General features: G+C 35.2%; 1 protein-coding gene across 3 annotated transcripts in view; it reads right to left on the reverse strand.

Moving 5' to 3' along the window:
- Nucleotides 1-6,028, reverse strand: part of LOC145247904 (uncharacterized) — an 84,095-nt gene extending 78,067 nt beyond the window's left edge. Inside the window, exons 1-2 of one of the 3 annotated variants that reach the window (XM_080109529.1) lie at nt 5,133-5,879; nt 1,585-2,128 (exon numbers count right to left, since the gene is read on the reverse strand). Coding sequence is in view for 2 of the 3 variants with exons in the window: in XM_080109527.1 (XP_079965653.1) it covers nt 5,133-5,225 (93 nt within the window). In the remaining variant the exon portion in view is untranslated. Of the gene's footprint in view, nt 1-1,584; nt 2,129-5,132 lie in introns of all 3 variants that reach the window. The other 2 variants (XM_080109527.1, XM_080109528.1) reach the window with 2 other exon arrangements.
- Between the last annotated feature and the right edge of the window lie 11,472 nt (nt 6,029-17,500).

Genomic DNA, 17,500 nt, shown 5'->3' on the forward strand with positions numbered 1-17,500 from the left:
AAAGCTTCCCCCAACACTCTATAATTCCTATTAATCTTTTCATCCCTAATGAACCTTATGCTAGACGCCGTATCCCCACCATGCTACCTAGCACCGTCTCTACTCTTCTAAGTAGAAGCGTTAGGCTTCGAAATGCCCTGGCATAAAGAGTCCCTCCTATCCCCCAAATTTTGCCTGTATTCCATTATTCAATAAATGATCCATTCTATATCTACCTATATATAGTTTTGTTTTCATTTCATTCTCTTGTTTTTCTATTGTATAAGCTCCAATAATTATTGTTGAGCTTGGCATTATCCGGATAAGTCTCCTTTTGTGGAATTGAACTTTCTCTTTTCTCTTTTACTTAAAGCTATGTATATATATATATATATATGTGTGTGTGTGTGTGTGTGTGTGTGTGTGTGTGTGTGTGTGTATATCTCTGGTAGTAGGCAGGCAGGCTCGTACCCGTAACACAAAGGAGAAAAAAAAACGTAACGTCTTAGCCGATGTCTCCATTGTTCAACCGGAAGTCAAAAATGTTAAAATTAAGCGTAGTTAATCTAACGGTGACGATGACTTGCTAAAATGTGGGCAGAAAAGCAATCCCTCCTCGTACAAAACTACCCAGCTGAGGGTGAAGGAATGAATGTTTTTGGCCAATTTTTCGATATTTGTCGTCCAAAGGATCGAGCTTGAAAATGATACCAGTTTCGTGAGGATCTGTCGCGTGTGTCGAAAGTTTTTGTGAGACATACAAATACACATACACATTCTTTATATATATAGAAGATTAAATTAAAGAAAAACGAATTTAAAAAAAGTTGTGTTGTTTTTGCATTAAAAGTAAATAATCATCACATCGTTTCGTGGACTTTAAAGACTAAAATTTGTTTATTATTTTGATCGTGAAAACAAACTTATTTACAAGAAAAGAAGGCGAAAACTAAACTCCTTAAATCAGAAGCAGGGTTCCTAATGAAATAGAGAATGAACTGAATTTAACACGCCAATATATTGCACAAGGCTGGCAACATTTTAATAGTCTTCGCCAAGATTAAAAAGACATTAATAAAGGTGAGTAGATATTGAGTACAGAAAAATAATTTATTCACTAAATTTGATCAAATAAAAAAAAATAACTTGCCTTCAAAGCTATTTTGATTGCAGGCAACTGCATTCGAACAAAGATTGTTCATATAAAATAAAAAAAGTGTTTAAATGTTGGTCACATAAGACACAAAAGTATACGCTGCAAAGTTTAAAAAAAATGAAATTTTAAAAAGCTTTATTAAAATTACGAAAACAGGTGAAACTGAAACTATGAGAAAATTTGTGCAGATAAAAATCTATTAAATAGAACTTGATTACAACAAATTTGTCAATAAATCTTTTTATGCAGAAGAAAATTAGAAAATTAACTTTGATGAAAATGAGCAAAATACAAGAGGTTTTCAAAAGTAATGACCAACATTTTTTTTTTATTCCATCCGAATGAATCACAGGGGATTGCAAAATTGGATGTTATGTGAGATATTATCTCACCTCGGTTTTGCCCTTGGCAGAATGAAAGAAAGCAAACAGAAATCACAACAGGCTCACCTTTAAGCTTCAATGTAAATTTTATTAAAGTAAAAAGATCCAAATTGCAAAAGATGTGCCATCTTAAGCTTTCTGTCGTAACGAAGCTGGTAACACCCGTAAAGGTAGTAGTTCATGGTTTATCTTCACGTTTGCAGGATTCAAGACTCTACGCTGTTCGAAGAATAGTTGCAACAAGTCGATGAGTTAAGTGATGCCTTTCAAGGATGAATGCTACAAATCCGGTAATCATCATGGAGTTCACTGTAAATAACCGTCCGAATGATGGACAAAGTGCAGGTCAAAATGTAGACCTTAATTTCGTCTCAGAGATACATTATACAAGTAATGAGGAAAGTCAATCAATCGTAGAACACAAGTGTCCGAAGAATACAATATTTTGTCCAAGGTAAGGGCATTGGTGTTTGCAAATGATAATAACATTTCGCTCCCATGTTAGGGAACTAATACGTCTCAATTAGACAAAGGGGTTTTGAGGTTACATGCCTCGAGTGAGCTTTCTTACGTCCATTTGACCTGTTGTCTTTGTGAAAACTAAGGCGACCTGAAAACATAAAAATAGCGCCAAAATACGATTCAGCAGTTAATAACAACAATCAATCTGATAGGTCCAAACAAAATTGTGGGCGGTCAAACCGACCAATGAGGAGCCTGCTTATTTTTGCAAAATTTCTCACAGTTATGACTTAACATGCATTCATGACCTAAAGGTTTAATTTCTCTGTTGCAGATATTGACGGTATGAAACTCTTAAAAAAAGCAACCGCTATCATGGAAATGGGTCAGAAGCACAAATGCGTCATTGAATTCCTGGCAAAAGTGCTTTGAGAATGATGGTGACTATATAGACACAAACGGTCGCTCGCTTTAATGATATCACTTCCGTCTATGTAACTCTTTAACATTTTTAATTAAAAATAAATAAATAAATAAATAGGACGCTTTACTTTTGGAACGACCCTCGTAGCTAAAAGTCTCACTAGTGAACAAATAAATTTTAAAGGTGAGCAAATCTCTAACGTTGCATTTAAAAGAAAGACTTTGAAAATTAAGAATTTTCATAATGAACAACTCAAAGACTCAGCACGGTACGAATTGGAGAGAAAAGCAGAAAGACTAAACAATTAAAAGAAACCTTTTTGGAAGTTTTCTTTTAATTATTACTGTGATTTAATATTCTGTCAATACATAAATATATCACTGTGTTGACTTATTCATTATTGGCCAGAAAAAATGTTTTTGGCGATTGTACAGGCTATTCAGCAGAAATAAAGGAGTGAAAAAAGAAAAAACAAATAGTCAATGAATAAGTTATTTAACTGTCACCAAAGCCAATAAAAGTTACTTTTCTACCTGCGCGCCTGTCTATTGTTTTTGTACAGTAATGTAATTTAAAGTGTTTTTTTTTTAATTTCAATTAAAAAGTTCGGTTAAATATATTACGCTACACTGAAAAACCACACAGATGTTCGCCGGTCGTCTACAAATTATATATATAATAATTAAATGGTAATTAGTAAAAACCTGAAAAATGTCCTCAATACTATTGTAGAGCAATATATATACAGGGTGTCCACAAAGTCTGGCTACATTATGTAGCCAGACTTGTGGAAGCATCCTGTAGATTATGTAGCGAGATTTGTGGGCACCCTGTATGTATATATATATATATATATATATATATATATATATATATATATATATATATATATATATATACACTTTGTGGAAGCATCCTGTAGATTATGTAGCCAGACTTTGTGGGCACCCTATATATATATATATATATATATATATATATATATATATATATATATATATATATATAGGGTGCCCACAAAATCTGGCTACATAATCTAACAGGGTGCCCACAAAATCTGGCTACATAATCTACAGGATGCTTCCGCAAAGTCTGGCTACATAATGTAGCTAGACTTTGTGGACACCCTGACCAAAAATAAAACAGAGGACATTCAATTGTTTTTCTGAGCATTTTACAGTCAACAAAGAAAACAATTCCAAAGACCCTAGTGTTTTGATGTGATGTTTTGAATATAATAAACTAGTTATGACCAAAGTTTCATTTAATTCGGACAAAACACTAAGAAACAGGGCCTAATTAAAGTTGGGACCAGTTTTTTTTTTTGGGGGGGGGGGCTTAGATATATATATATATATATATATATATATATATATATATATATATATATATATATATACCCAAAACCTCTGGCCTCGATGGAGGGAGACTAAAACTTGCTGCTATGGTTTCAAATGACCTAAAATAACAGCAAGGAGATGCTTCATTCTTAATATTTCTCATACGTTATACCCCCCCATTTTGGAAATAGGGCATGATTATTAATATCTCCAGTATCAAATATTCGTTATACACTGTTAAATTTAATTTATGTATGAAAACCAAAGAGAGAATATATAACATATGAGAAATATTTGGAATCAAGTCTCCCCTTGCTATTTCTAATCATTTGAAACCATAGCAGCAAGTTTTCATCTCCCCTCCATCAAGGCCAGAGGTTTGGGGAAAATATTAGATATTTTTTAATTCATATGTAAAACTAGGAAAACAAATGACTATGTTTGAAACATTTTATAACTGTAAAAAAGTGCCAAAAATGGGCTCTGGATTATGGATGATCCCTTTGATGTGCGACCTTAAAGGCAAATGTCATATAGCCCACTAATTCTGGTCATTACCTTTCCAACAAGTCTTTGTTAAATTCTGATCAATAGTCGCGGAGATTCGGAAGTGACTCTGCCGTCATGGGGGGGGGGCAAAGTCATAGGAGCTGGGCGACTCCCCTCCTCGTTTGCGAAATAAGCAAGATGCCGAGATAATCAATCACATTAAAATTTGATCTTCCTTTGTAAAAAAAACAAAAAAAAAACTACTTGATCAAATTAAGTGAAAAAATATTTATGGGAATTTAATTCCATAACGGGTACGTACAAATATATATATATATATATATATATATATATATATATATATATATATATATATATATATATATATATATATATTCATTTTTTATGTCTTGATTAAACTAAACAAGTACCGTCGTTTTAACCAAAAACGATATTACGTATTTAATTGTCACGCTGAAAATAGTAATATGTTAAAAAATTGCAACAGTTCATCGAGTAACAACTACTATTATGTTATCAATATAAGGCTAAGATGTTGGTCGCAATTAAAATGTAATCTAAAATTTGCGTTCCGAGTTATGTCCCCTGTGTGAAAAATCTTTGTCTACTATAACATCTTAGAAAAATAAAATTTTTCCCAATTTCACGTAAGAATTACTTTTAACTATAACTTTCTACTCGATGAATTTTCGTAATTTTTTGGTATGTTACTATTTTCGACATGACAGTAAAGTACGTAATATTGTTTTTTTTTGTTTTTGTTTTGTTTTTTACTTAAAACGCCATGTTAAAAAAAATCGATCTGTCGACTCGATCTTAGCACCAAAAAAAAGAACAAAAAAGAATATTTTAAATTAAAGTGAAAAAACAAAACTCACCAGATTTTCATTATTCATCCAAGTTGTCCTGTGTCGACGACGGCACCACGTTTCCATTTTAACAGGCATTCCATCAAGTTCCAAGTTTAACATCGCTTTAAAATGATCGTTTCCCTGCTTGAAGTTTTGAAGTCAAAAGAATATCCAATTATTCACGTTTAGCGCAAATTAAAATATGTTTTTTTTATAATTTTAAAATGAGTTATCGAATTAAAACAATTTTTATGAATCCATCTTTCGTTTCAACGAACGAAATGGAAAAATCGATATTTTGACCCTTTCTCCCATTCAAAAGTAAAATACTTCATGCAGAATACGAACCATGCTATTTTTATTTATTTTTTTAAATTAAATTTTTTGAATTGAGTTAAATTCCTTTCCTAAGTTTGGGTATTTAATTGTTAGGTGAAATGCAGAATAGTTAAAAAGAAAAAAAAAAGTCTCTCGTCCTATGTTAAGAATAGGTTTCTAGTAACGTTATTATTTTAACACGGTCCGTATTCTGCAGAAGTACAAAATATAATTGTCTGATCGCTTTACCCAAATTATTTTTCTCTAAAATTAAAATTGAGCGAAATTAATGATAACAATTATCGTCAAAATTAATTCACTACGCGTGAAGTGGGCTCGAACTCGAGTCACAAAAGCTAAAAACTGCATCCCATTCGAAAAACATCGTTCCCTAACGGACGACGAGGACGTTTTGACTTTTGTGTGTCTTCATAGTGACATTCTCTAGCAACAGGTGAATATGTTGCTTGTGTGAGTTTATGCTTTTATGGTGGTGGGTCGTAGTTGATTAACCATGTAAATATATTTCGTTCTATGACATTTGATTATAGGTTTTTAAAGCGGCGGCTGCTGATACTGAGTGAGTTTTTACTTTTTTCTCCATTAATTACTTTCTTTTTTTTTTTTTTTTTTTTCATTGATTGAGACAGAGTAAAAAGAAAGACGCAGAGGGGGCTGACAGCAAACGAGAGAGAGAGAGAGAGAGAGAGAGAGAGAGAGAGAGAGAGAGAGAGAGAGGGGAGGGGTAAGGTGCGAGTTTCATTTTATTTTATTTATTCTTTTTAACTTGAATCCACTTTTTCTCCTTTCCTCCTACTTTCTTTTTTCTCTCTCGTCCTTCTTTTAAAGTGTAAATGATTATGATAATGTATATGAAAAACGCCTGTAAGGAACGAGAGCAATGCTAATCACCTTATTTTGTGCTGATGGCAAATACGTGGGCGGATAGGGAGGGTGTAGGAACAACCACGGCTTTTGAACTTCCTCGACCCGAACTATTTCGTTTCGGCTACTCTCCATTTTGTACCCGATTGTTTTAACCCTTCCAGAAAGAGTTTAAAATATAAATCCGGTACAAATACTCATTTGTACCGGATATTTTAAATTCTTTCTGGAAGCGTTAAAACAATCGACATAGATATTTTAAACTCTTTCAGAGCAGATATTATTTTTATTCATATTTATTCATTTATTTTAATCGTGTTAGCATTGAATAACCGTGAGAGACAAAGCAGCAGCGATTAAATTCCTGAAAAAAAAAAAAAGCATTTTTCACAAAGCTCGATTTTGTGAACGCTAAAAAGACATTCTTTCTCCAGTTAAATTAATTTTTAAAACATTCGTTATGGTCATCTAACTTGATCCTAAACCTATCCTTAACCTAACGCTAACTGGTATCCATTTGGGCGTTGGGTCAGTGGAAAAAAACTTTTAGTTAACTGCCCTAAAAACCTCCACGAACTCGATCGTGAATATCATTTTAAATTAATACGCGAAACTGATCCCAGCTCTAAATTATAAAATAAAATAAAATAATGATCCAAGATAATCTCCTTTTTTTCCGTTTGCTTTACCAGATGTGATAATCGAACGGCAGTTGTCTTAAAAGAAACTTCAGGAGGAACAAACTACAAGATGGTTTGATTGGTCTTCCACCTCTGCTGCACTCGCTTCTGATTATCGATTAGTAGGCTCTTCTGACTTCCATTAGCTTCATTTCGTCTCACTATCTATTGGGTCTTTGAACGTCTGGCACGACAGAGTTGAAGAAGCAACCCACACGAGGGTGATGATGCGCCCACATACAGTGTCTAAACTCAACAACAAAATAGGACTAGTTCAAGCCACAGGATCTCACTGATGGACAAAAGAATGGTAGAACCTGATGCCCAGCAATTTCTTAGTCTAGTCCTTTCTGGACGAGGAAGGAAACGACTGCGCGTCAGTGACAGGCTTTTCTTCTATTTGTGAAATGGAAGTGTAGACCTGCCGCAACGTCGTGTCCGCAGAATTGGGCATAGTGCGTGCAGCGAGGAAGAGATGGCGATTAAAACTGCGATTATTGCCGGACGAATTCACCACAATACTTCTTTTGGTCGGTGCCTTCCAACCTGCTTAAAGATGTTTCTTATCTTAAACATTATAACATGAAGTTAATTTATTTTATCCATCGAAACTCGAGAAATGCGCACTTTCTTCCCCCAAGATTAGTCAGGAGGGGGGGGGGCAAAATGAAAAAAAAAAACGCCTCAATCTACAAGGATTTCTATTTCAATAATCCAAGAACAGAAATTATTAAGTGTAGCACCAGAACAGGCACTACACTTTGCTCTTGGCCAAAAGACCATTTTCTTTGATTTCACTCACACTAGGAAAATATGACATAAGGTCGGAAAGTGACAGTTGAAGAGAAAGTATCCAAGAAGTTGAGCACTCTGGTCTAAAAAAAATGTCGGGGCGGCGCCACCAGCATTTCTCGGTAGAGACCCCTCAGACAATTAGTAATAAACCAACCTCTTCTCGTGAAGGTAAAGCCCGGTGGCTTTCCTAGAACAGCATAGAACGATACCTCAATCCGACAGAGAAAAGCCAGAAAATGACGGCTCATCCTAATGATAGCTTTATTCATACAGTGAATGCACGTTTTTTTTGCGTAACGAGAACGATGCAGTATGAATAAATGACTCCAAACGTGAAGCTTTTTAACGGCGTTATTTAAAAATGAGTGAGGTCAATTGTAGAAGTAAGCCATGACGAAGAAAATATTCGAATCACACAATTACCAATAAAAATAAAAAAATAAAAAATACCGGTTTCCGCAGTTTTGTTTAATGTGACCCAGACTTTGAATTAACATTAGTTTGCTAACTTTGCGCAAATCACGTTTAGATATACGCGTATACACAGGTGTATTGTAAGTGAACAGTCAATGACTCTTTTTTTCTCTCTCTTTCTCCCATCCCTCTCTACCTCTTTCTCCCCCCCCTCTCTCTTTCTCTCTCTCTCTCTCTCTCTCTCTCTGCACATAGCATGAAAAAATAACAAACTAAAAAGAGATCAATTTTTTGTTTGTCTTCTTTCTTCTGCTTATCTCATGACATAGGAGATTGTAGGGAAGAAACGAAACAAGAAACGAAATGTCCAATAATAGGTGGGTGAGGAGGACAGACAGATAAAGTAAGAGTTAGCGATGCACAGAAAATACAAAGAGAGGGAGAGAGACAAACAGATATGCATGGGGGCTGGGTAGGAATCCAAAGAAAGAACAAAAGAAAGAGCAAGACAGTAAGCAAAAAAAAACGTAAATAGATAGAGAGAGGGTGAGAAAGAAAGAAACACTACGAAAAGAGAAGAAAGAGAGAGAACAGCCGAGAGACAAGCAAACATAGAGAAAGAGAGAGAGAGAGAGAGAGAGAGAGAGAAGAGGGGAATAAAAACATTGGAGGAAAGTCGCAACAAAAGAGAGAGAGAGAGAGAGAGAGAGAGAGAGAGAGAGAGAGAGAGTTAGGAACAGAAATTGGGTAAAAGGAAAGCAAAAAGAACACGTGATAACAGGACATTAAGAACGAAAGATACAAGATATGATTGAGGGCAAAAATGAAAGAAACATAAGTAGAGGGATAAAGAAAAAAAGCAAGAATTATGAAATGAAGGCAGAAAAAGAGGAAGGCCTACAGGCATTATAAAAAATACAAATGGGCGATTGTGAGAAACTTAGCAGGTATTTAACTTAAACTTTGACCACCTAAATTTTATTAAAACAGAGAGGGAGAAAAACCTAATAACTGATTCAGCTCCCCGACTTTGACAAGCTATGTAGATTTCACCGAGTGATCGTTTTAGAGATATGTGATTTTTTTTTTTTTTTTTACAGGAAGTCACCACTTATCAAGGTCCGGCAGCCACTCGGGATAAGGGTTATTGCGTGTACAGTAATCATTGTACCGTAGTAATCGCTAGTAATGGAGATCTGATAAAGTGCTTTACTTAAGGGGGCGGTTCATCAGGAACTTGTTTATGTTGGACTTGAAAACATCCAAGTTGTAGTCAGGTGGGAAACAGGCAGACGGAAGAGAGTTCCACAGGCGTGCACTTCTAAGAAAGAAGCCTTGTTTATGGAATCTACGTTTTGATTTAGGCACGGATAAAGAGTGGGGAAAATTACTGACAGTGGTTTCAACTAGACGGGTGTTTTTCGTGAAAATTTGGCGAGGGGGGGTCAGAGATTGGAGCTCGGACGAGCACTTCCCATGGAAATAACGATAAAACAACGACAGGCTCGCAACGTCCCTTCTGTGGGAGAGAGGTTGCAGGGAAGAGAAAAGGACATCCCCACTAAGCTACGAAGTCTATTTTTGTACTCTGTCAAGGCAGGATAGGCTGTTTTTAGCAGCTCCTGTCCATATATGGCAGCAGTACTCCATCCTTGGACGTACTTGGCTTTTATACAGATAGAGAATTGCATCAGTAGTGAGATATCTACTACAGCGGGAGAAGGATCCCACCATTTTTCCAGCGACCTTGGCAACAGACCTGATGTACGTGTTCCATTTCAGATCAGGAGTAAAGGCCAAGCCCAGAAGCTTGTCAAAACATGGAGCCTCTCCCGTAAGCCGTGGTGAAGGCAACCTTTATAGGAGAAGCAAATCTCTGATTTAAAAAAAAAACATAAAGCGGGAGACCAGTACCCGCATTAAGCTGGTCTGCAATTTAACTTGTTGCTGGCTATCTTGCTTGTTGCTGGATCTCAACATTTTGAACCGAGAGAGAGAGATTTAGCTGTAACATAATCTGTGTATAGATACTCCCCCAGGCATTTGTCTATAAAAATGGTCCTGTGGCGATGGAAAAGTTGTGACGTGTGGAGGCTTGAAATGCTGGAAGCATGTAATAATTGATCTCAATGACCGTCTTCGGTGTCATACCTGCTTGAGCGTGTGCATTCACCGGTAGGACTAAAAACAAAAACAAAAAAAAAACAAAGTCATTTCTGGGCTCATGTCTGAGGGAGTGGCACTCGTCTGACAAGACGTTACAATCATCATATATATATATATATATATGTATGTATGTATATATGTATGTATATATATGTATGTACATATATATATATGTGTATACATATATATATATACATATATATATACACACACACACATACATACATACATACATACATACATATATATATATATATATATATATATATATATATATATATATATATATATATATATATATATAAGCATAACATTGGGGAGGGTACAAGCCGTATAAATCGTCAATTATACACAAAAGCGGAACACGGAGACAGTTTAGCTCGTGGACTTAAGGATTTATGCAGAAATGAGAGAAAGAAACAATTTAGGTTGGCCTTTGGGACAAGATCAAAGTGTAGTATCGTTTCTTCAGATGCTGCACTTCAATTTCTTGTTCTCTGTCAGTGGAGGAGAAATCCTTTACGATTGAGACAATTTTTATTTTTGTTCCTTTCTCCACGTTAAAAAACGGCCCTGGTGTCTAACTCTGTCCCGTGTGGAGGCATTGTAAATAGGAACAATTTAGGTGGGGGGTGGGCGGAGTGAGACAACGGTGTAATAGAGTGAGACGGACGGAAAGTAATAAAGCAAGAAAGAGAAACGAATAAAACGAGGAATAGTAGAAATAAGAGAAAGAGAGTGCGTAAGATAGAGACCAAAAAAAAAAAAAAAGAAAGCAAGATTGTTAGACAGGCGTTAGAGAGAGAGAGAGAGAGAGAGAGAGAGAGAGAGAGAGAGAGAGAGAGAGAGAGCAGGAAAGAAAGAAAGAAAGAAAGAGAAATGACAAACAATAGAGAAGAAAGAATGAAAGTAAGAAATACATGAAAAGGAGAGTTTGAGCAAGAATAATAAATAAAAAGGAAACCCAACAGATAAAGTGGTAGGGAGGGAGAGACATAAAGCGAGATGGGTACAGACAGAACTAGTGCTAAAGATAGAAACGCAAAGATAGGTTAAAGAGAGAGAGAGAGAGAGAGAGAGAGAGAGAGAGAGAGAGAGGGGGGAGTGTGAGGTTGAGAATTGCGCAATGTGCACTAGTCATAAAGGCATGAAGAATTGAGTGGTCAAAGGTTTAGAGGCTGACAAAGCAATTAGAATAAGAGAATGACTTATTTTAAACCCAACAACTATCTCACACTCACAGACACATGTTGATTTTGTAAAAGGATTTCTTTTTACAATGACATTTATACCGTGAATGAAACGCGCCCAAAAGAAGCATTTTATTTCGTCGTTTTTGTTGTTGTTGCTGCTGTTGCAGCTTTTTTTTTTGGGGGGGGGGTCTTTTTCCCCATTCTTCCGCCCTGACATCGTCTTCATGACATTTCATGATTCACAGTTCTCACGAGGATTGGTGCTGTGAAGCCTTAATATATGGCTGAAAACATCGATTAAATAGTTTTATCTCTAAACAAGACGGATATTATGAAGACACGTCCATCCAATCTGCACGCTCAATAATTATATAAGTTACTAGTGGTTCACCCGACGTTGTCTGGGTCGAGGGGTTTCAGAAAAATAAGTCAGAATGTAGTAATATTTACAAATTATTTTTTAAATACGATTTTAAAAAATCGTATTAGTTTTCCTTATTTTACTTTTCATCTCAATAAATATTTGATTAATTGCAAATAAAAAATAATTCAAAATATGTTGATACACAAATATTCATTAGTATTTATTAACAGCTTTTTATGACAAAGAAAAGGATTTCGTTAGATTAGAGTTCAAGAAAAGTTCTAGGCGAAAGAAAGTGTTTTGTTTTTTTTAGGTGAAATTGACTATATATCGGCTGGCACCGTGCTAGTTTGTGTGTTACAATGTGTGTAAATGGCATGTAGATGTCTGTTTGTATATTAGTGTACCTGTTTTGCCAATGAGAGAGTGCATGTACGCACTGTGTGTGTGTGTGTGTGTGTGTGTTTAACTTAGCATACAGAAATTCGTGAATATCACTTGTTATGTGCTTGCTATTGCGAGAAACTTTCAGTCCCAAGGTTGATTATACCATACGCATGTACGTTTCCTGTGTGACCTGATGGGAACCGGACGATGCCGAGTGACCTTGCTAGTCGACACAAATTCAGAGGAATTCGCACGACTGAATTCTAATGATGATGATGATGATGGTTTGATGTTGTTTAAACAGAAATATCTATGGAATTTTTTTGTCAGAACGAGAAAAAAACAAATGATAATTGTTCTTATCTTATTGCTGTTATATATCTGTTAACAACGGAAAGGTTGTTTTTAAAATCTCTGTTGAGCGAGATGAAGAATGGGGGTTGAGGTTTGGTAGAGATAAGCTCTAAGAGGAAGAAAGAAAGGTGTTTGTAACCACTCTCTGAAGGAGAGGTGGGGAAAAGGGGGTTGGATTTAGAAAAAGGAATTCTAAAAAAAGAAGAGTCGTAATCAGCAAACCGAACGACTGGGATAGTGAAGCGCTCCCAGTTTGGGAGCCCTTCAGGGCCTGATGTTATGATGGGAACTAGCCTGTGTTAATGGGAACTCTGTGACTTTACTAGTCTGGTCTTACATCGTTCACTGCTATAGTCAGTCGCCTCAAATTAGACAGTAGTTGTTATGAAGTAATGAAAACAATAAATAGTTTGTTATTGTTATAACCTTTGAATAGGTATATTATCAAAGTTACATATAGATGACAAACACACACACACATGCACAAATGAGATATTGTCTAATAGTTTTATTATTAACGAGATTTCAAATTGAAACATGACTGAGTGACAGACGCGTGTAAAAACGATTCATGTTAATCACAATAATATAAAGACATTATTTTTAAAAGAATCGAGAAAAGATGCAAACCGAATAAATAAAATACAAAAAAACGTATGTCAAATTCAGGAGAAATTTTACACTTTTGCGACCTGTGACCTGAACCGGAAACATATACTTTTGAAAGTGTCTTGATCACCAGTTTGACCTTGCGAAGCAGCTCATCTTTGGTATTGCAAGATATTCAAGGAATGATTAGCTGCAGCTAAGATTTCAAAATTGTTGAATCTTATATGAATCATGATACTGGTCACTTTATTACAATATATTACAATACTCTAGAGCCTTACAGCTGCCTCTGATCTTCAGCTGCTAAACCCACCAATACAGAAATAACTCTCCATTGCATTTTACTACTGTTGAATACTTGGTTCGGAAATACTAAATAATTCTGAAATGAAAGAATATAAAAAATTATTAAATTTGTCTCAAAAAGTCTGCAATAAATTAAAATAGTTTTGAAATAGAAAAAGAGAATTTATTTTGCATAAAAATCTCCCAAGATGGAATACATTAATAGGCTGCATATATTTCCTATGTAGATAAAGCGTATTATGAAAACGCATATATTTCCTATCAAATGTTGCTCATATTTTTATATAAAAATAAAAGCACAAACAAGGGTTCAAAACACAAATGGAAATAATACAAAAATATGTATATGAACACAAATTTGCATATTTATTGGAAATAAATTTCCAACTTTCATTCTCCAAAAAAGTGATAAACAACTTGTAGCTTTCACCTGTATTCTTGTAATCTGTTATATGAACTTTGACATTAGAAAAATGTTCAAATACCGTATATGCAGCTGAGACATTTCTAGAGGTTAAGATAAAAAACGAAAATGAAAACATAAAGCAATAATTCCGAAAAAAAACTATGATTAAGCCAGTGGCACACCCAATCTATCAAAAATCTGATTGGTAGAAGTAAATGCCTCAACGACTGTTTTTTTTCATTGAGAGAATATTCCAATTGGTGGGAGCACAACTCCAACATAATCCGCATGTACATAGATCAAGAAGCTGAACAACTTCAAAGGTGCGCTTAACACATAACATGGTTATGCAAGCAACATTATACCCTTTTTAACAGAGAGCTCCACTAGCCATTACCAGAGTTACATGCTTCGAGTAATGAATTACTTTCTTGCACAACTCTATCAGCATCCTGACAAAAGAACAGCATTTGACCAGGAGTATAGTGAGAAAACATATCGATTGGTTAGGATCACAATAAGCCAAACAATAAAATAAGGCTTTATTGAAATCTGCTTGCTAAACTCTGGGCTGAGTTCCAAAATGTCGAACTGGGAGACATCATCATCATGTGAATGAAAACTGGAACAAGTTCACTCTAAAATAAATTGGCAGAAGCAATGTCAATAAAACAGATCCAATCAAGCAAAACAGCCTGTAAAAAGTTTCTTCTTCTTCTTCTTTGCATGCCATTGAAGCATATGCAATACTTTGTAATATCATTGAATTCTTAATTATGCAATCCCTAATTTGAATCGAATTCTGCAATATTTTTCAAGCAGCATTGGTTGGACAGTAAAGAGCAGACGAGGCAGTGCTGCATCATCGAATTGATTTTGTAGCCCCATCTGATCATATCAGCTTTTGATTGCCCCATTTCCATTTACTGGATTCACAGTGATTCTGTGTCAGAATGAGATGATTTCTGAAGGAGAGATTCCTATGTCAATAGGAAGGGAGACATTCTTTATTCCTCTCAGCCACAGTTAAAGTCTGGTCTCTTTTTCAGATGTTGTAAAAGTCTGAACAAAAAAACTAAGGAAGCTTTCCCTTGAAATCAGAGAGAAGTGTTTATCATGTTGTGGTCTCTGTCAAGTAATATTTACTGCTGCCTCTGAATTCTACCGAATACTTTGAAGCTGAGCCAAAAGACAAGAAGTTGAATGAATGCTAGTAACATGTTAAATCATCATCAGCAGCAGCAACAGCAGCAGCAACAGCAGCAGCATCTCTCTGATGAAGTTTTTATTACCCTTCTTGCTCTCAAGTCCATCCTTATCACTTCCTGTTCTGTTTTCCTATGAACTGACCCTACTACATCATTTTTCTCTATCTACTAACCCAACAACCACCATCCACTTTCAATGTGGTCATGCCATCGAAGTCTCCTATTCTGAACACATCTCCCTATTATACATCCATCATATCATTCTTATATCATTTCTTTGCATGCAACACATGTCCTCAACCGTCAGGGCTAGGTTTCACTTCCAAAGATCATCACATTATGTACACTTATCAGATAGATTTTTCCTTTACATGACAATGGTAACATACTGCTGGTTAGTAATTATTCCATCCACACTTAATTCTTGCAATAACACCAGCACTTGCTCCTCCCTGAGCTCCAATGTAACAAAACTTCTGAACAACTTCAACATCTTTTCCTTTGAATTATGGTTTTAAATTTCACTATACAAGTTGGCAATGGTATTTTTGAACTAATTCTGCCAACTTTTTAAATCATTTGGCCTCTTGAAAATTCTATCATATTTCTCCAGGATTTGGTTAAGGTATTAACGGTGTTTACAAATGTTTCCCCGTTGAGACTTTTAATAATTAATTCTTTTTTATATCAAATTTTCCAGCTGATATTTTCCTTTCTTTTAGTTGCCTCAACCTCTGCAGTTTTCATCTTCACCTGATGTACCCGACCACATGTACATCCTTCTTGTTTGACCTCGCATTCACTAGCACAATGTACCTGTCGAAATGGACTCAACATCCACATCTGTAATCCGTCTTTTAATGTCTTCCTGTTTTAAATACCTTGCCACATTCACATTGAAGAATGTCTTTTGCATGCAGCAGAATCATTTGGATCTAAGCTTGATGAAATAACATGCAAATCTTCTGTACATGACCATTATTAAAATATTGTAATGCTTATGAAAACTTGTCAATTTCAAAAATGTAAGCCTTACCACCTTTTAACTTGTGGCAGTCGGTTTTATTAGAAGAAGAAAAAAAGAAGAAGAAGAAGAAGAAGAAGAAGATCAACAAACTAAAGAAAGAAGCCAAAGCGATAAACAAGACGAAAACAACTAGAAGAGATTGGAAAAGTAGAAATACAACCAGCGAGAAAAGGCTCAACAAGAAACGGGATGAAGTGAAGAATAAAAAAAATAGCAACAAAAGGAGCGAGATTAAGACGATGCAAAACCTTTGAAAATAACGAAAGCCAATTCTCCCAAAATGTAAATGGAGGAAAAACAAAACCAGAATAACTGGGCATGACGGAAAGAAACGTTCATAATAGAAAAGCAGAATAGTTGAACGACCGCAGCCAACACTGAAACATGGGGGTCCTCGGTTGTGGTATGAAGTGCAATTTAGAGTGATGATCATTCAGACCTGGTGGAGTGCGAAGAAACCATCAGTTCTGCTAAATATGTTACAATATTGCATGAATAACTCCTACGAAGTTTCTCAATTTAACTCCCTATTTATGGAAGATGGAACTCCTTTTCGCTCTGCTAAAGTAACACAACCTTGGTTGAGCCAAAATGGGATTAATAAACTTCCATGGCCAAGTTAGTCCCCAGATATGAACCCAATTGAAAACCTTTGGGACATATTAGACCGGAACTTTCATAAAAAGAAAAGGAAGTCATTTTCTAAGCCTAAACTTTTAGCATTATCGCATCACACATGGCAAGAAATTCCTCAAAATGATATTCGTCAACTGATCAATGTTATGCCTAGAAGGCTCCTAGTATTAAAAACAGCAAAGGGAATGCCAACAAAGTATTAGTTTGTGACCATTTATTTTTGATTTTGTTCTATAAATTATATGGTTATTAAAATAAACTGTTTCTATGGGTGCCTATTCTTTTCTGTCAGGTCTGTGTATATATATTTGTAAAAAGTTATCATATTCTTCACCTTAGAACCTCAAATTAAAGACTTTGCTGAAATTTGTAGCATTTTATTTTATTTTATTTTATTTTATTTTATTTCTGGACTTTTTTGAACACTTTTTTCTAATCTCACTTTTTACTTTCAGATTATTTTATTTTTACTTTTATTTTTATTGTTTTATCTATATATGTATTTCCGTCTCTCTATTTACTGTTTCTATCTCCTCCCCTTCTTTCTCCAGTTTCTCTTATATCTTCCCTATCTTTTCCTTTCTTCTTTTATTATTGGCTCTTCTCTAATGATCCCCATCATTTCATAGTGACCTATAAAATGTTTT

This window comes from Euprymna scolopes, chromosome 26, assembly GCF_053919585.1.
Source record: "Euprymna scolopes isolate OS-2025 chromosome 26, ASM5391958v1, whole genome shotgun sequence".
Lineage (NCBI taxonomy): Eukaryota > Metazoa > Mollusca > Cephalopoda > Sepiida > Sepiolidae > Euprymna > Euprymna scolopes.